At 40.9% G+C, this 15,378-nt stretch overlaps 1 protein-coding gene across 3 annotated transcripts in view; it reads left to right on the forward strand.

Moving 5' to 3' along the window:
• KCNH1 (potassium voltage-gated channel subfamily H member 1) overlaps positions 1-15,378 on the forward strand; it is a 187,188-nt gene that overhangs the window by 10,759 nt on the left and 161,051 nt on the right. For all 3 annotated transcript variants that reach the window (XR_010428987.1, XR_010428988.1, XM_064648297.1), the window contains exons 2-4: positions 2,826-2,949; positions 3,197-3,303; positions 13,481-13,609. Coding sequence is in view for 1 of the 3 variants with exons in the window: in XM_064648297.1 (XP_064504367.1) it covers positions 2,826-2,949; positions 3,197-3,303; positions 13,481-13,609 (360 nt within the window). In the remaining 2 variants the exon portion in view is untranslated. The remainder of the gene's footprint in view (positions 1-2,825; positions 2,950-3,196; positions 3,304-13,480; positions 13,610-15,378) is intronic.

The following is a 15,378-nucleotide window of genomic DNA, read 5'->3' on the forward strand; positions in this document are numbered from 1 at the left end:
AAAATGTGCCCTATGTAGCCTTCAATAAAAACAAAAAGAGATTATTTATCTGAAGACAGTGAGGTTTAAGTGAAATGTAGGCAAATGCTTAACAGAAACTCTTTAGGAAACGGAGCGAAGGGAAAGTTACCTTTTGAGAAGGGGAGACAGTGGGAAGGAATTAATGCCTGAAATAACACCGTTCAGATCAGGGCAGGACCTGGCCTAACATTTGTATTTGCATACTTTTTTGTCATTTTTTTGTACTTCCTGATGAAATTTAAAAATATCCTAAGGCAGTATAACATAGTGTTTATAATAGACATTCAAAAGCACTTGCTTAAGCAACGAGAAATGACAGCTTATTCTTGGGAAGGGGTAAAAGACGTGTAATGTTTTTGGAAGAAAGTGCTTCTTCCGAAGAAGAAAGCAAAAGCTATGGTATTTAAAAGAGGCTGTGAGAAACAAAGCAGCTGAAATGTCCTGAAGTTATACTACTGGTGTATTTCATTCTAAAGAGTGTACCAAGATATACTTAGGCATGCTTATGGAATTGACCAATGGATTTAGATAGTTACAGGAATGTTTTATTTAAATCCACTTGAAGTTTGCAATGGGGTGAAAGATATTGAAAGAGGAACTTAAAATAAACAGAACTCTTTGCAATTAATAGGTAAAATGTCTTGCTTGTGGTTGCAGGAGGCATTGGTGATGACTATGTAGGTTTGAGCAGTTAGGGGCAGATCCTGAAAAGTAGACAGTGTGGTGGACTCCCTTAAAGGCTCTCCTTAAATATGAATGCCTCTTGATCTCATGTAACTGCCCAGCCTTTCTTTAAAAGCCAGAGGGTCTTTGCAGCTGGGAGAAGAGCCACCACCTCCTCCTGCCTGCCAGCGCTCAGGCAGCAGCAGTGCTGTCTGTCTTGGCACAGGTGTAGTCTTGAGATAGCAGTCATAAAAAGAGTGTCATGGGCAGATTCAGTGAGAATGGAGGTGTGAATCCTGCTTAGGTTTTTTTCTTACTGATTGAAACTCCTTCTGGCTTGTACTGCAAACAGAAAGTTCCTTCTACTGGTGTAAATGCTAACTTTGGTTCTTGGGTATCTCATTGGGTGTGCTGTGCTCTACCCCTCACACATGAAGTATTTGACCTTGTGTGGCCACAGTGAAGGGAATTGAGAAGAGCCACAATGTCTGCATTCAGGGAGGAGAAATACTGCTCATGTGTTGACTTGGCCACTGTTAGAGGCTTCACATTCAATCTGAGTGTCATGGTGGATCAGTGCATGTGGCACAGAGGGAATCTGTCTTCTGTCAAGAGACCCAGCCAGCATGGGTTTAGGAGGGGCAGGTCCTGTCTGACCAACCTGATCTCTTTTTACGATCAGGTGACCCACCTGGTGGATGAGGGGAAGGCTGTGGATGTGGTCTATCTAGACTTCAGCAAGGCCTTTGACACTGTCTCCCATAATATACTCCTGGAAAAGCTGGTAGCCCATGGCTTGGACAAGTATACCCTCTCCTGGATTAGGAGCTGGCTGGAGGGTCGGGCCCAGAGAGTGCTGGTGAATGGAGCTGCATCCAGCTGGCGGCCGGTCACTAGTGGTGTTCCCCAGGGGTCTGTGTTGGGTCCAGTCCTGCTTAACATCTTTATTGATGATTTAGATGAGGGGATTGAGTCCATCATCAGCAAATTTGCTGATGACACCAAATTGGGAGGGAGTGTCGACCTGCTGGAAGGCAGGAGGGCTCTGCAGAGGGATCTGGATAGACTTGAGAGTTGGGCTGATTCCAATGGGATGAAGTTCAATAAGGCCAAGTGCCGGGTCCTGCACTTTGGCCACAACAACCCCCTGCAGCGCTACAGGCTGGGGACAGAGTGGCTGGAGAGCAGCCAGGCAGAAAGGGACCTGGGGGTACTAATTGACAGGAAGCTCAACATGAGCCAACAGTGTGCCCAGGTGGCCAAGAAGGCCAATGGGATCTTGTCCTGTATCAAAAATAGTGTGGCCAGCAGGAGCAGGGAAGCGATCCTTCCCCTGTACTCTGCGTTGGTGAGGCCACACCTTGAGTATTGTGTTCAGTTCTGGGCCCCTCAGTTCAGAAAGGATATTGAGGTGCTGGAGCAGGTCCAGAGAAGAGCAACAAGGCTGGTGAAGGGACTGGAGCATAAGTCCTATGGGGAGAGGCTGAGGGAGCTGGGGTTGTTTAGCCTGGAGAAGAGGAGGCTCAGAGGTGACCTCATCACCGTCTATAACTACCTGAAGGGAAGTTCTAGCCAGGTGGGGGTTGGTCTCTTCTCTCAGGCACTCAGCAATAGGACAAGGGGGCACGGGCTTAAGCTCCGCCAGGGGAAATTTAAGTTGGATATCAGGAGAAAATTCTTTACAGAGAGAGTGAACAGGCATTGGAATGGGCTGCCCAGAGAGGTGGTGGATTCACCATCCCTGGAGATTTTTAAACGCAGATTGGACGTGGCACTGAATGCCATGATCTAGTAAATGGACTGGATTTGGACCAAGGGTTGGACTCGATGATCTTGGAGGTCTTTTCCAACCCAATCGATTCTATGATTCTATGAATTTTACCTGCTTGATCATCATGTGTTTTATTTGCACAAACCCATCTTTTTAGGCTTTTATACTTGTATAAAAGTAATTAATACTTTTGTAAAAATAAGAATTTACTTAAAATTAAAACCAGGAATAATAATGTTGATTGCAGTGGGAATATCTGGGAAAAATTGTGCAGGGACTGAAGCAATTGGTACTGGGTCCTGAAATGGGTATTTCCTCTAATGCAACCATAGCCTTGTCTAATGTCTAACTGATGTGCTTTTTCAAACAGATACTAATTTTGTCTTGGGTAATGCCCAGATAGTGGATTGGCCCATTGTCTACAGCAACGATGGATTTTGCAAGTTATCGGGATATCACAGAGCAGAAGTTATGCAAAAAAGCAGCACCTGCAGGTATTTGAGAACAGATTTATTTTCTGTTAAATAGCTTGTAGTGTTGTGCTTGTTGCTTGAGGAGAAAAGTAATCTGTTTATTCTAGTTTTGTCTTTTATCTCTTGGGGCTACATCTGTCAAATATGCTTTCCAGGTGAAACTAAATCAAATAAGAGTTATTTCTAGGGGGGTCCTTTTCACACTGTAAACAAATTGCTTTATGTCTTTTTTTTAGTGTCTGACTTGAATTTCTTGCTTTATTCGCAGTTTTATGTATGGAGAGCTGACAGACAAAGATACAATTGACAAGGTCCGGCAAACATTTGAGAACTATGAGATGAACTCCTTTGAAATCTTGATGTACAAGAAGAACAGTAAGTAATTGATTGGTTTGTTCATTAATGTAGGTGGGTAAAGTTGTTTTAAATTACAGTGTAAACTGCAATTCTGTCAGCCTGGAGAACTGTGCTTTATCTGGGGCTAAATGAGCCCCAGTTCTGCCACTTGATCTAGAAGGGAGAAATGAGAACATTAGAGATGAAAGTCACTCAGGGAGGCAGAGGAAGCTCTCTAATTTGTTCTGACGTTTAGAGTAATTTGTGTGTGATGCTTTAAGACAACACTGAAGAGTCCATCAGCAATGATAATACACAAGCTAGGTTTGTGCAAATAGTTTCCGCTACAGAGAACGTACTTTTTCAATTTTTAAAAACTGGATATAGCAAAGCCAGTATTCAGTAGTTTTGAAATAAGCTGAAAGTTTGCATTCTGTAACTTATTTTCCTCTTAACAATTTTGCCTTCTAATCATGAAACTGGTACTGCCTGTGTACAGGGGAGGGGATCTTGCAGAAGCATCCTGCTAGCAGCTTCTTCCCATTACAGCTCTGATGATCGTTTTGATCAGTTCCACATTAGTGGGCACGGGGGACTTTAACCACAACATATAACTCAAACTGCTGTGATGTAATCTTTGACAGTTAACCTCATTGCTGCTTTGTTTCTTGTTAGACCAGTTTTCTGGGGAAATGTTATCCAGTCTATCTGTGTGTGTGAATCATTGGTATTTCTCTTGGAATGACCAGGTAGTACTGATGGAGTTTGGTGAGAGAAACACAGGCACTTCACAAAGGCTAAAAGATAATACTTATGTATGCTAGTGCTGATCTCTGGATATGTGGAGCTGCTTGTTTTCTATCATAATTAAACTGTTCTTTTAACAGGTGTTGATGCCAAAGTACATGGAGTTGGTTTTTGTTGTCTTTCAGAGAGGAAAAAAAATCCCTGAGAAATTTTTGTTTCATCTCTCTTCTAGTCTTTTTCTTCTCTTTTCAGCCTCTTGAAAGCATCATGACTTTAAACATGATGCTGTTGCTCAGGACTCTTCTGGAGCACAGTTTTGCTGGTCCAACTCATTTGGAAAGCTGTATGCACTGTCTGAATGGCCTTGTTTTGTTCTCCTGCCTCCAAAGTTTACCTATTTTTAAAAGCTGATTTCTGTTCCTAGCTTAGTGGCCATGGGGACCATATGCATCTCATATCTATGCATCCAAAGCCAAGTAAATAAGCTGCAGTCATGGGATCTAGGAGGGTCTGAAATTCTCTCTTAGTTAATAGTGACTTGGCACCAAGAGACTATGCAGCTACTCTTCTGTTGTTGCTGCAGCATATGGCCTGCAGTAGAGCCTGGGGCCTCTCTGTCTTTTATGCAGATTTAAAGCAAGGTAACCACGGAGTGAGGAATGTTTCCTGCCCTGCTGTGCACTTCCCTGAGGAGAGGCAGCCTAGAACAAAGTCCAGCTGTGCAGTAGCTGTGCTGTGTGACATGCCAAAAGACAAAGCTGCAATGGTTCTGCTCTATGCACAGAGGGTCACAGGCATGGGAAAAAGGAAAGCACAGTTTGCTTTTAAGTTTAACAAAACGCAGGGCACTTAATGTTTGTTAGATTTCTGGCTTTAGAGATACATTAACTACTGTTACAGAGACTGCCTAATAACACTGGAGAGTTGTAACTGAAAAATATCAAAAAGGGAACATCCTGCAGCTTTTTCTCAAAATAAGCCACATCATAGAAAAACACTGTCATATTTAGCAGTCACTGATCACCCAGACTGCTAAGTGGCCCTTCCCTTGTGGTCACCTTACTTCTGCCTGCAACTATGGCAGCTGCCAGCTGAGGTAATGAACAGGGTTGGTTTCAACCTGCTCTTGAAGGTTTTGGAAAGGACCCTGAATTTTTTTAGACATCTTTTTTTCCTGCTGTTTATTTCTTCTGTTTTGCCTCTCTGTTCTTTCCTCATTCTATTTTTCTTCTTCAAATTAGCCAGTAAAACAGATAGGAAATAGATTTCTCCTGTTCTTTACTTGTCTACTTGCTCCCTATAAACTAACAGTCATGATAAATAGCAGGTTTTTCTTCCATTTTTGAGTTGTTCGATAATTGGTCATTTTCCACAATCTGCACATTTAACGTAATTCTGGCTGTTTTAACAATACAGTCTCTGTCCTTTTGGAGGAAAAAAGAAAAACAAACTAGGAGTTTCGAGTTAATTTTCTGCCTTCATCTTATTCGCATTTATGGGTGCTGTCTCTACCCTGGCCTTCCCTTTCTTTGTCCAGTCTTCCCCCATCCAAAGGTGACTATATTCCCTGTTTTCAGAACTTGATGTTAAGATATCATAGAGGTTTGATGGTTCCTTGGGCTAGGCCCTTGATTACCTAGCAGATATGTGACAATCATTGTTATTCTCTGGAATAATTGCTTCCCAGAAATGCAGAGCTCCTTCAGGATAATTGGAAGCAATTAGAGCAAGCAGGTGCACAGACACCAGATTTTTATCATTGTTGTTTTGATGCCATCCAGTTGCCTTCAGTGGGGATTCATGGTCATACCTGGAAAGAGGCAAAGCAAAAGCTTTCTTTGGTCTGGACTGCAAAATGACAACAGACAGGTTGACAGTAATTTCACATGAAAGCTTCAGTTCCATTGTTTGATTAGATGTGAATGTACAGTGATGCTTGAAGTATTGTTTATTTTTATACGGGAAATCAAAACATTGCTAAGTCTGAAATCAGTGGAAATAAGTTAACTTACACTGAGGAAGGGTACAGCCAAATGTATTAGAAAATATTTTGTATCTAGCCTTAGTCATATCTTACCTTATCTGAATTGATGCAGTTTATGCATCTAACTTCTTATGAGACTTTGAAAGCCATTTGTTAGGTTTTTATGCTTTATGGTCAGCCTTGTGGATTAAAAATGGCTGAGTAAATTAAACTTGGATGTTCCTTGTCTAGTTTTACATCTACAGTGTAGGTCTGGGTTACAAGCAGTGCAAAAGCAGACTTGATCTATTTGCACTTACTTCCATTATTAAAGAAGTAAATTTTTGGTAAGAATACAAATTTACTTGCTTCTATTTGCTTCTGAAGAGGTGGTGCCCATTTGAAATCTAACCCCCTTTTCTATCCAGTACTTGATCTACTTCAGTGGAAGAATATCTGAAGTGGGGTGAACTCTTCAAAACTAAGGTGCATCAAGAGTTAGAGAGTCTTCAAGTGTCCCCTGTCTGAGCAAAGGCATTCCCATTGCTTATGGTCTGCAGCTGTGCTGCAGAGAGTGTTAAGACACTTTTTTTTTTCCTCAGAGATTTTTCTACAGATGGGGCCAGCAAAATGCTTGCCAAATTGCTGGGTTGGCTGTAGGTAACTGTTTTGCACACTGCAAAGTAATTTGGTTAATCAATAGCTCTTTGCTGAGTAGATATATTATGGTTATAGTCCTAAAGGCTGGTATTGACTTTCAATTTGTGCTGGGGTTCACTTCCCTGGTTTCTGGGTGCTTGAACGTTAAACAAATTTAACACCATGAATATTTGTATGGGGCTTTTTTTGTTTGTTTAATTTTAAAAAAAAATTTATTTTAACATGTGCACCATCTTCTCCCCCCGCCTTCTTCCCTCAGTGCATTAGAAAGCTTTTAGATATCAGAGAATGACAAATAAGCCCAAAATAGTGATCTGGGAGATTCTACTCGCATTTATCTTTAGGACCAGTGCTTTCTATAGAGGTTAAAAACCAACCCCCCCCATCCTAACTTATAGGGAGCAAAATTCATTTCAAGGTGGTAGACCTGTGATTGCCCACCACTAGGAGAGTTTCTCATAACTGTTGCTGCTTAATACCATTTTAAACCATTTATATGGTGTGTGCTATGCCTCTAGCAGCATGTCTCCAGATGGAAAACTTTGCTAAACCATATCATTGCATAGGACCAGAAGCAGGAAAGAATAGGGGTGTTGGAGTCAAGTGACACGTATCCTCCTGGGCCTCCTGTTGAAATCTAGCTCCATATTTGTCAAGCAGCGTGCACACCTGCATCTCCTGTGAAATCCATCTGTGTGACTTCAGTTACTTTCAGCAAGGTCAGATCTAAGTATTTTTGATTCATAAAACTGATAATTCCCACTGATCTTGTCAAATTCAAATGTGTTGGCAAGCAAGACCTGCTGTCATTTCCTCAAACATATACAGAACAGTAAGACTTACCAGTAGTAATCCTTAAATATTTTGTCTGGGTTAAATGGAAAGAAGATTCCAAGACTTTACTGTGCCTTTCTTTTCCTTATACTCACATTTTGTTCTTCAGAGAACTCAGAATCAGGTAAACCATATCAACATTACTGCAGTACAAGGGTGTGTGATGAAGCTTTTTCCTACTATGTTTTTTCAGTGTCATAGAATAACCCTTGTGAGTAGCAATTCAGTGGACTACAGGGGACTACAGTGGATTTTTCCTTATCTTAGCATGTAAAGATCTGACCTTTAGAAGCATTAGCTGCCAGAGCATCCCAGTACCAGATGCAGGAGACCTGCAGGTAACAGCTGTTTAAGTGCTGGGAATGTATTTTAGGATCTATTCATATTGGCACAGAGTGGTGAGCTGCATACTGAGTTGGTGTGTTCTTTTTTGGTACACACTCTCTGCTCAAAGGTAGAGTCTATAGGAAACTTTTGTGCTTTGTCTTGCATGGTTAAATGTCACAGGCTTCTCTGAGCACCTAGTTAAAATGTGGGTGGATACTGTGACTTGCCAAACTCTTTCTGATCACACCTCTTCAGCTGGTTCTCTCTTGTGTGATATTGGACAAACTGTTTGGTCTGTGTGAAACAGAGAGAAACAGTCTCATACAGAGTACCTGGGCATAAGTCAAACCCCAAGAGGGGTGACTGTAATGGTCAGCCCTGCTGTTTATATAACTGAAGTCCTGCTGTCTGCATCACTGCATGGAGGAGTTGGTGGAGACAGGGCACATGCTTGTATCCTTTCCATTTCCATATTGCTTGACTGTTTACCTTCAGGACAATACCTGTCTGATGACTGTTTGACTGAGGCATTATCAAGTAACGCAGAGGTTGTGCTTTGAGGAAACTTGCCCTGTTCATTAAGGGCAGTGAAGATGTCAGCTGAGTTGTCAAAATATGTTTGTTTCATTGTATTTATAAATTAATTTTCATTTAATTTGTGGAAAGAAAAGTTGTGTGTTGCAGTTTTATTTAAACAATGTGATTTTTGTAGTTTTGAAAAACAGCTGCCCTCTTTGGTTAAATGCATCAAGGTGTGGGTAAAGACCATATTTAAACAGTGATTTTGATTTTTGTTATAATCTATTTTTATTTGACAGGAGAGAAAACTTAGGAGAGGTCAATGGTATACTCGGGGGAGAAGCTTGAATAGACCTATCATTCATTTTGATGCTATCAGAGTTTCTGAAGGACCTCAACCAAAATTAAATAGCAGGTGTTCCTGCTTAGCAAGGGGCTGAACACAACATTGTTGAAATACACAAAACTGGAAATGAGGTTAGGGAAGAGACAGTAGTATTTATGTTACAGGTGGAAAATTGAAAGGTGTGCAGACATTTACTGTGTTTTAGTCTGGGGGGACTTGAATCACAGCCCTTAAAATTGTCTTGCCTTTAAGGCACTGTAAGTACTGTGCTCAGGCTGGTGAAGACTATTAAGAGCTACACCTGTTAATTCTGGAATTAGCTACATAACTTTGGTACCACGAGCCAGGCTGGTCCTATGGCTACTGTCAGACATTGACTGTAGATTTTTATTTCTTCCCAGTTGTTCATGCTGCTTCTCCTGCAGCTTTGAAGTGACATTCCCTTTTCTAGCATGATTGGTCTCATGCCATTAGACAAACTCTGGATTCTTTCACTGTTGATTCCAAATCTAACAGAAGCCAGTGTAGCTCATGAGTGTTTACTTCTTTGTTTGTGCACTGGTATTATTGCTGAACTTTACCAGTGAAAGAGGTTGCCAGGACTAAACACAAAATGTAAATGGAAGTAGATGTATTGTTGGAAACACTGGTAAACACTTTCTGTGTGGCTGTACATCAATGCAAACTGGGAAGTTACTCTTGTTTTGCTGTGAGAGCTCTGGAACATGCTGCAGTTCCACTACCTGAATAACCTATAGGCTGAATCTGAAAATGACATTTTTCATTAAAATGGCCTTGTTTGTGCCTCTTGCCAGTAGTGGTTATCTGGCTGAGCAGGGACACTGGCTTTGACACCAAGAGCATGAGGGCTGCCTGTAGGACATTGAAATTCTAGTTTCCGACCTGATTTATAAGTAGTTTATACTTTAAGCTTTCCTGTTTAGTAGTTAAATAAACTGTTTAATGTTTAAAGAGTAAAATTTTTGTGATAATTAAACCAGTATGCAGGAAAAAACCTGAGCATGGCCGCATCTTGGCTGAGCCTTTCAGTGTGTTCCCACAATTCAGATCCCAGTTCTGCTCTGAAGGATCTCCTGGTTGCGGAGCACTGTGGAAAGCTCATGTAATCCAGCACTGTGAGCACTCACCTCATGACTGTATATTTATATCCACTTGTCTCCTATTCACAAAATAGATTGACAAGATGTTAGGGAATACACTGCAGGGAAAATACGATGTTGTGGAGGCAGATACATGGCCTGGCAGAATTTTCCATCTACTTATTTCTGCTGTTGCAGTATTACTGTGTAGACCCAAACTGGAAGCTGATTCATGCAGACCGTGCATGCCACCTTGATTTTACATTCTGCCCTGTTTGCGGCACTCTGGAAATTATAAGGGTACCCAAATAGTGTAAATCAGCAAACACACCTACTTTTAGCTGTCAAGGATATCTGGCTCTTTCTTTCAGCCTGTGGGACACAACACTAAGTTCTGCACTTGGCTCTAGATGAAAAAGTGTTCTGTTTTCCTTATTATTATAAACAATGCAGCACAGTAGTGGGAGTCAGGAGAGTCAGAAAGTAAGAACCCTGCTGATAAAAGCTCCTTACCCTGCAACAGCCTTTAACAGGTTGTCGGGAAAAGTCTGCATTCAGAACATGTTAGAAAAAACTTGCAACAGCATCCTATAGCATAGTCATAAAGACAAAATGACAGCATGCACCTGACAAATAGCCAGAATAAGAGGGTGAATTGCATCCTTTCTGTTTCTTTGTTGTGTATAGCATCTTCAAAAGTGCAGTAGTAAGTTTTTATAGCTCTGAGAGGCAGAGATGAAGCTGAGTATGTAATTCAGCTTCAAGGCTATGAAGGTTAATACCATGAGCAGCCTATAGCAGAACAACTGCAGCTTGAAGTAGCAAAATAATACAAAGCGGTTTTGGGGAGGGGCAAAAAAATCCCTAATCAAAAAAAGTAAGTGCATGTGGATAGAGATCAAAAAGGAAGGCTGTAGATGGAGATCTTGGCTAATTAAAAAGTTGCAGTGTTAGTGAAGAGTGAAGTGGGTAAAATGTAAAGCAATTAGTCACCAAGGAGTCTGTGTAAAAGCAGGACAGATTTGATCAGCCTCAGAGTAGTTCACATGTGAAGATGGGAAAAACAAGTAGGCAAGAAGAAATTGGGATAGGCAATTTTAGGAGCTCGTGAAAAAGGGCTGTTGCTGTCTAGAAAATTGCTGTTGGCTGCTTTGTGGCAGTGTGTTCTAAGCTCATTAGCGAGTTAGTGATGATTTTACTGGCACAGTTACTTTCCTGAATCTTTCTTTGCACTTCGCATTTTTGTTTGCTGATAGTTTATCAGAAAGGGTTTTTCAGGAATGTTAACTCTTAAAAAAAATGATATATTGACCCTTGAATACTTTCTGACATGCAAGCATGCTTCAGAAATGGCCACCAGTGATTCCATCTGGATTTCTCTGCTTGTTGAGCAGAGGCCTCCATGCATCATATACCCTGCTGTTTATAGAGGTAGCTGTACATATGGCATGGAATCTCAGCCAGGGTTTGAAACTGCCTGTGCTATGCAGGCACAGTGGGAGCCTTAGGAATTGAACTTCATTTATGGAAGTTGTCCATGGGTTTTGGAGGTGCCCTGTCTTTCTGTAGCCAGAAAAGATTGCTCAGCACTGAGGCTGGGAAACAGCCAGGTGAGACACTGGAAGCAACAACCTGTGTTATATTAACATAGTTGGAAAAAAAGCTGCCTTTGCTTGCTTTGCTGAACAGTAACTTGTGAAATACCTGAGGTTTCTTTGTGACCCTTTGACAGTCAGGAAGCACAAGTGGCCCTTGTTATTAAAAACTACTTCATGGAATATACCATGTAGTGTGCATGTTAAAATACTGAGCAATTGAGGTGAAAGAGAATCTGATCACTAGCATAGAGGAGGGTCCTGTGATTGAGAAAGAAAAGAAATAGTCTTCTAAGACCACCCTTTCTAAAATAGACTTTGCCGCATGTGTGACGAAAATTACATGGTGCTCTTTATTCTGGCTTTCCAAGATTTTCAAAATCCTGCTGATCCTGATGTTATTTTGGCCTCTGCTGTGTAGACCCTTCTCTCCAAACATAGCTTACAAGGGACACAAAAGCAAAATGTTGCTCATGGCAAGCAAGCCTAAATCCTGTCTTTGGTTCTTACTTCTTGTGCCTGCAAAAGCAATTACGAGTTTTCTTCATCATCACTGAAGGTGTAGGGACAGTCTGAAAACTCATGTACAAGCTCCCTGAAGGCCTGGGTCTGGAGTCTCCCTATTACCTCCTCACAGTTGGAGAAGTCATCTTTTTATGTCTAAAGTTAAGACTGCAGACTTAAAAATGGTGCCTTCAGGGGGGCCATGTTATGACATACAGGAACCAAGTGCTTTGTTCTGAGCCCTCTAATCAACTTATGCTCAAGTATCACTGAAATCAATGTGGTGAGTCCTGTGAAACGAGTGGTGGATGCTGTCTTGTTACATGGAACTTCATTGCTAACATTAGGGTCTGTAGTGACTGGGACACGGATACCCTCGCTGGTCAGCAAGAGAATAATTTATTATTTATTTAAGGCCTCTATTTATAGAAGAACTAGTTTAATCTTTAACCTAGAAGAACTAGTTTCATCTTTAACCTATCAACAAGCAATACTTGGCCCTATAAAATTACAGTATGCATATTTCTACCCATCGACAACTAATGTCCATCTTTACACCTATCAGCTTTCAACATGCTTTTTCTTTTCTTCAGTCATCTTCTTGTTCTGGGTCATGCGACCTTTGGCTCCGCGCACATTGTAGACACTTCCTCCTACCTTCTACCACCTTCTCTTCTGTTCTGGCAATGTCCTCTGCTTCGATAACCCTTTTAAGTTCTGCTCTGGTCCACAATCCTCCATAAGGGTCTTCTCAGCAGTCTCAATAAAACTGCCAGAAATGTAGAAAGGCAGGGCTGACTGACAGATTTTCTCCTCAAGGTGATCTGCGTGGATAGATGTCAAGGAACATTGACAGCAGCATCTGAAGGGTCATAATGTGGGATCATCTTTTTCTGTGATGTGCAGGCTTTGAACTCTCAAGCAGTTTTCATTGGTAGTTCATCTACTGCAGTAATTAGAAAAGTACAGTTTTATGGAGTACAGCTTGATCCCATCCACAGTTCATGGTCTGGTCCTAATGGCTTGTTCTCTTCTGAATTCCTTGGAGTCTTGCTTCGTGCTAGAGTGATTGTGAGCAGGTTTATGACAAGGCAAGCTGGAAGGCAGCTTGGAAAGGGTTTCCCTTGCATGGGGGAGTTTCCAGACCAGACCAGAGTTCCCAGAAGCTGACTCTTGAAGATAGACATAGGCTGGTATAGTTGTGAGGGTGTGGTGCTCTATGTTTACCGAGAAGTCTACCACTTCCTCTAGGGTTGAGACTCTGTATTGTGATCATGGTCTAGGCACAGTTGGCCTGTTCTCAAGTCCTTTACATAACCACCAACATTCTGTTGTGTGCACCCTTTGCACATACATGGAACTCTTCCTTCAGTTCATAAATTCAAGACAGTTCATAAATTCAAGTATTCACTTTGTAGGTGAAGTTCAGAAAGATGAGCGACTGCTGAGGATTAAAAAGCTAATCAGAGGTAGAGCAGAGAACTTAAATAACACTCTTGTCAGCTGCTTTGTCATTATTCCTAATAGGTGTTTGCAAAAACCCCAACATTAAAGTAACACTTACTAGCACATTTACTGTTCTGCCTACCATTGACTAACGTTTTGATATGTTTGTTTCCAGGAACACCTGTCTGGTTCTTTGTGAAAATTGCTCCAATTCGAAATGAGCAGGATAAAGTGGTTTTATTTCTTTGCACTTTCAATGACATAACGGCTTTCAAGCAGCCCATTGAGGATGATTCATGTAAAGGTTGGTCTCTTTCACAATAATATATTTACGATGCTTTTGTTTGTTTGCCCTGGTCTTGAAAGAGCTGAAGTCCTTTAAATACCAAATCCAAAGAATTAAATGTTACAATAGTTTGTAGCCGTGCCACTGGGGACAGCATTTGTGCAAGGGATGGTTGCTGGTTTCGTAAGTGAATTGGCTCTGGCCTGCCCTGGAAAGGGTCATTGCTAATGAAACCCCCAAGTGCTTCAGAAAGCACGTTTTATTTAGTAAATAGGTTCTGCTCTTCCTTTTAAATACATTATTAACCCACAGTCTAGCATAGCCTTCAGGGATTCATAATGTTGCTAAACAGCTCTGTACAAATTGTGCATGAAACTGTACACAAAAACCAAGGAATTAACCCTGGCGGAGTCTGGCAAAGATCTGAGTAATTTCATTCTGCCTGGCTTGATGTTTCTTGCCATTATTGTGGGATTCCTTATATTCAAGTTCTGGACTAGTTCCCTTTAACCTATGTGAAGAGATTCATCTTGAGTTGAATCAGGTTTAAGCTGTCCTGGTGTGTGAAGTAGCATTGCAGTGTTCTGCTGTTAACCCTTCACTGAGTTACAGCCTGGAAACCTGGAAGCAAACTCAGCTGTGACAGCAGCATAAACTTGCACTCCGGTTCAAATCCTGTCAGAAATAGACCTTTTGTACTCGTAAGAAGCATTACAGAGACTCGTGTCCTTCTGTTGTTTGCATTTTTGTAGTATTTAATAATATTTGTAGCATTAAATTAAACAGGAAACTTACTGTGAAGATGAACTGATTTACATTTGTTTTAAAAATGTTATTCTTTAAAAACATGGTTTCTCAAAGTGGAAACACCTGTTACCATGAAAAAGGAAGTACAACCTTGACAAACATACCCTCTCCCAGGCTATGGGGGTAATTTTTTTTTCTTGTTTTAATGCTATTTGTTTGGGCTTTTATTGCTTTAATAAAAGTAAAAAAACTTACCTTGTCAGAAACTTTGGGTCTACAGTATTTTTTCCCTGCCTAGTGGTCTTCACTGTATCCTAATGAGGACTGACAAGCTGGCTTTCGTTTGTTTGCTGATAGTGAAAACCTTTGTTTCACTTAGTTGATAAGCAGGACTTCCAGTCAGGAGTGGTAGCTGTCTTTTCTCTTTGCTTTCACAGGAGTTCCTTAATGTGTTAGAGGTAGCCAGTTTGTCCTTTGCTTTCGGCACAAAGAACACTGTAACTTTTTTGTTTTCAAGAGAAGTATGTTGAAGAAAGAGAATGCTAATTTTATTTTATTTTTTAAAATCTCATTGTATCTTGAAATCATGCTGTTGTTGCAGTGATCATGGTAATTCTCAGCAGTTGCATATCTACAGTAATATAAGCACTAAACCTACATAAAAGTGAGGAGTTGCAGAGGAGTTAATGATGAGCAAAATTTCTTCCTCTAGCCCATGGAAACTGGTAGAGCAACTAACAAAGGTTGCAGACAGAAGAACTGGATATATTATTTAGAGGCCACTGATTTCACAGCTCTGTACTTCTTCCCTGAGCTATCTCTTTATGTACAGAAGGGCTTGTGCACTAAATGAGTCTTCCAAATATAATTTCTGGATCTCCTAAAATTAATAAAGTTCCAGCAGTTTCATGCTGATAGGGAGTTCTCTGTCGCTGTATGCATAGATTAGGCATGGTATAAATGAAACTGCACTTTCTGTTTTCATCCTTAATTTAACCCCTATACCTTTCTTTAAGTTACTTACTGTAGGCTAGCTTTGA

The sequence above is a fragment of the Pseudopipra pipra genome, chromosome 3 (assembly GCF_036250125.1).
Source record: "Pseudopipra pipra isolate bDixPip1 chromosome 3, bDixPip1.hap1, whole genome shotgun sequence".
Taxonomy (NCBI): domain Eukaryota; kingdom Metazoa; phylum Chordata; class Aves; order Passeriformes; family Pipridae; genus Pseudopipra; species Pseudopipra pipra.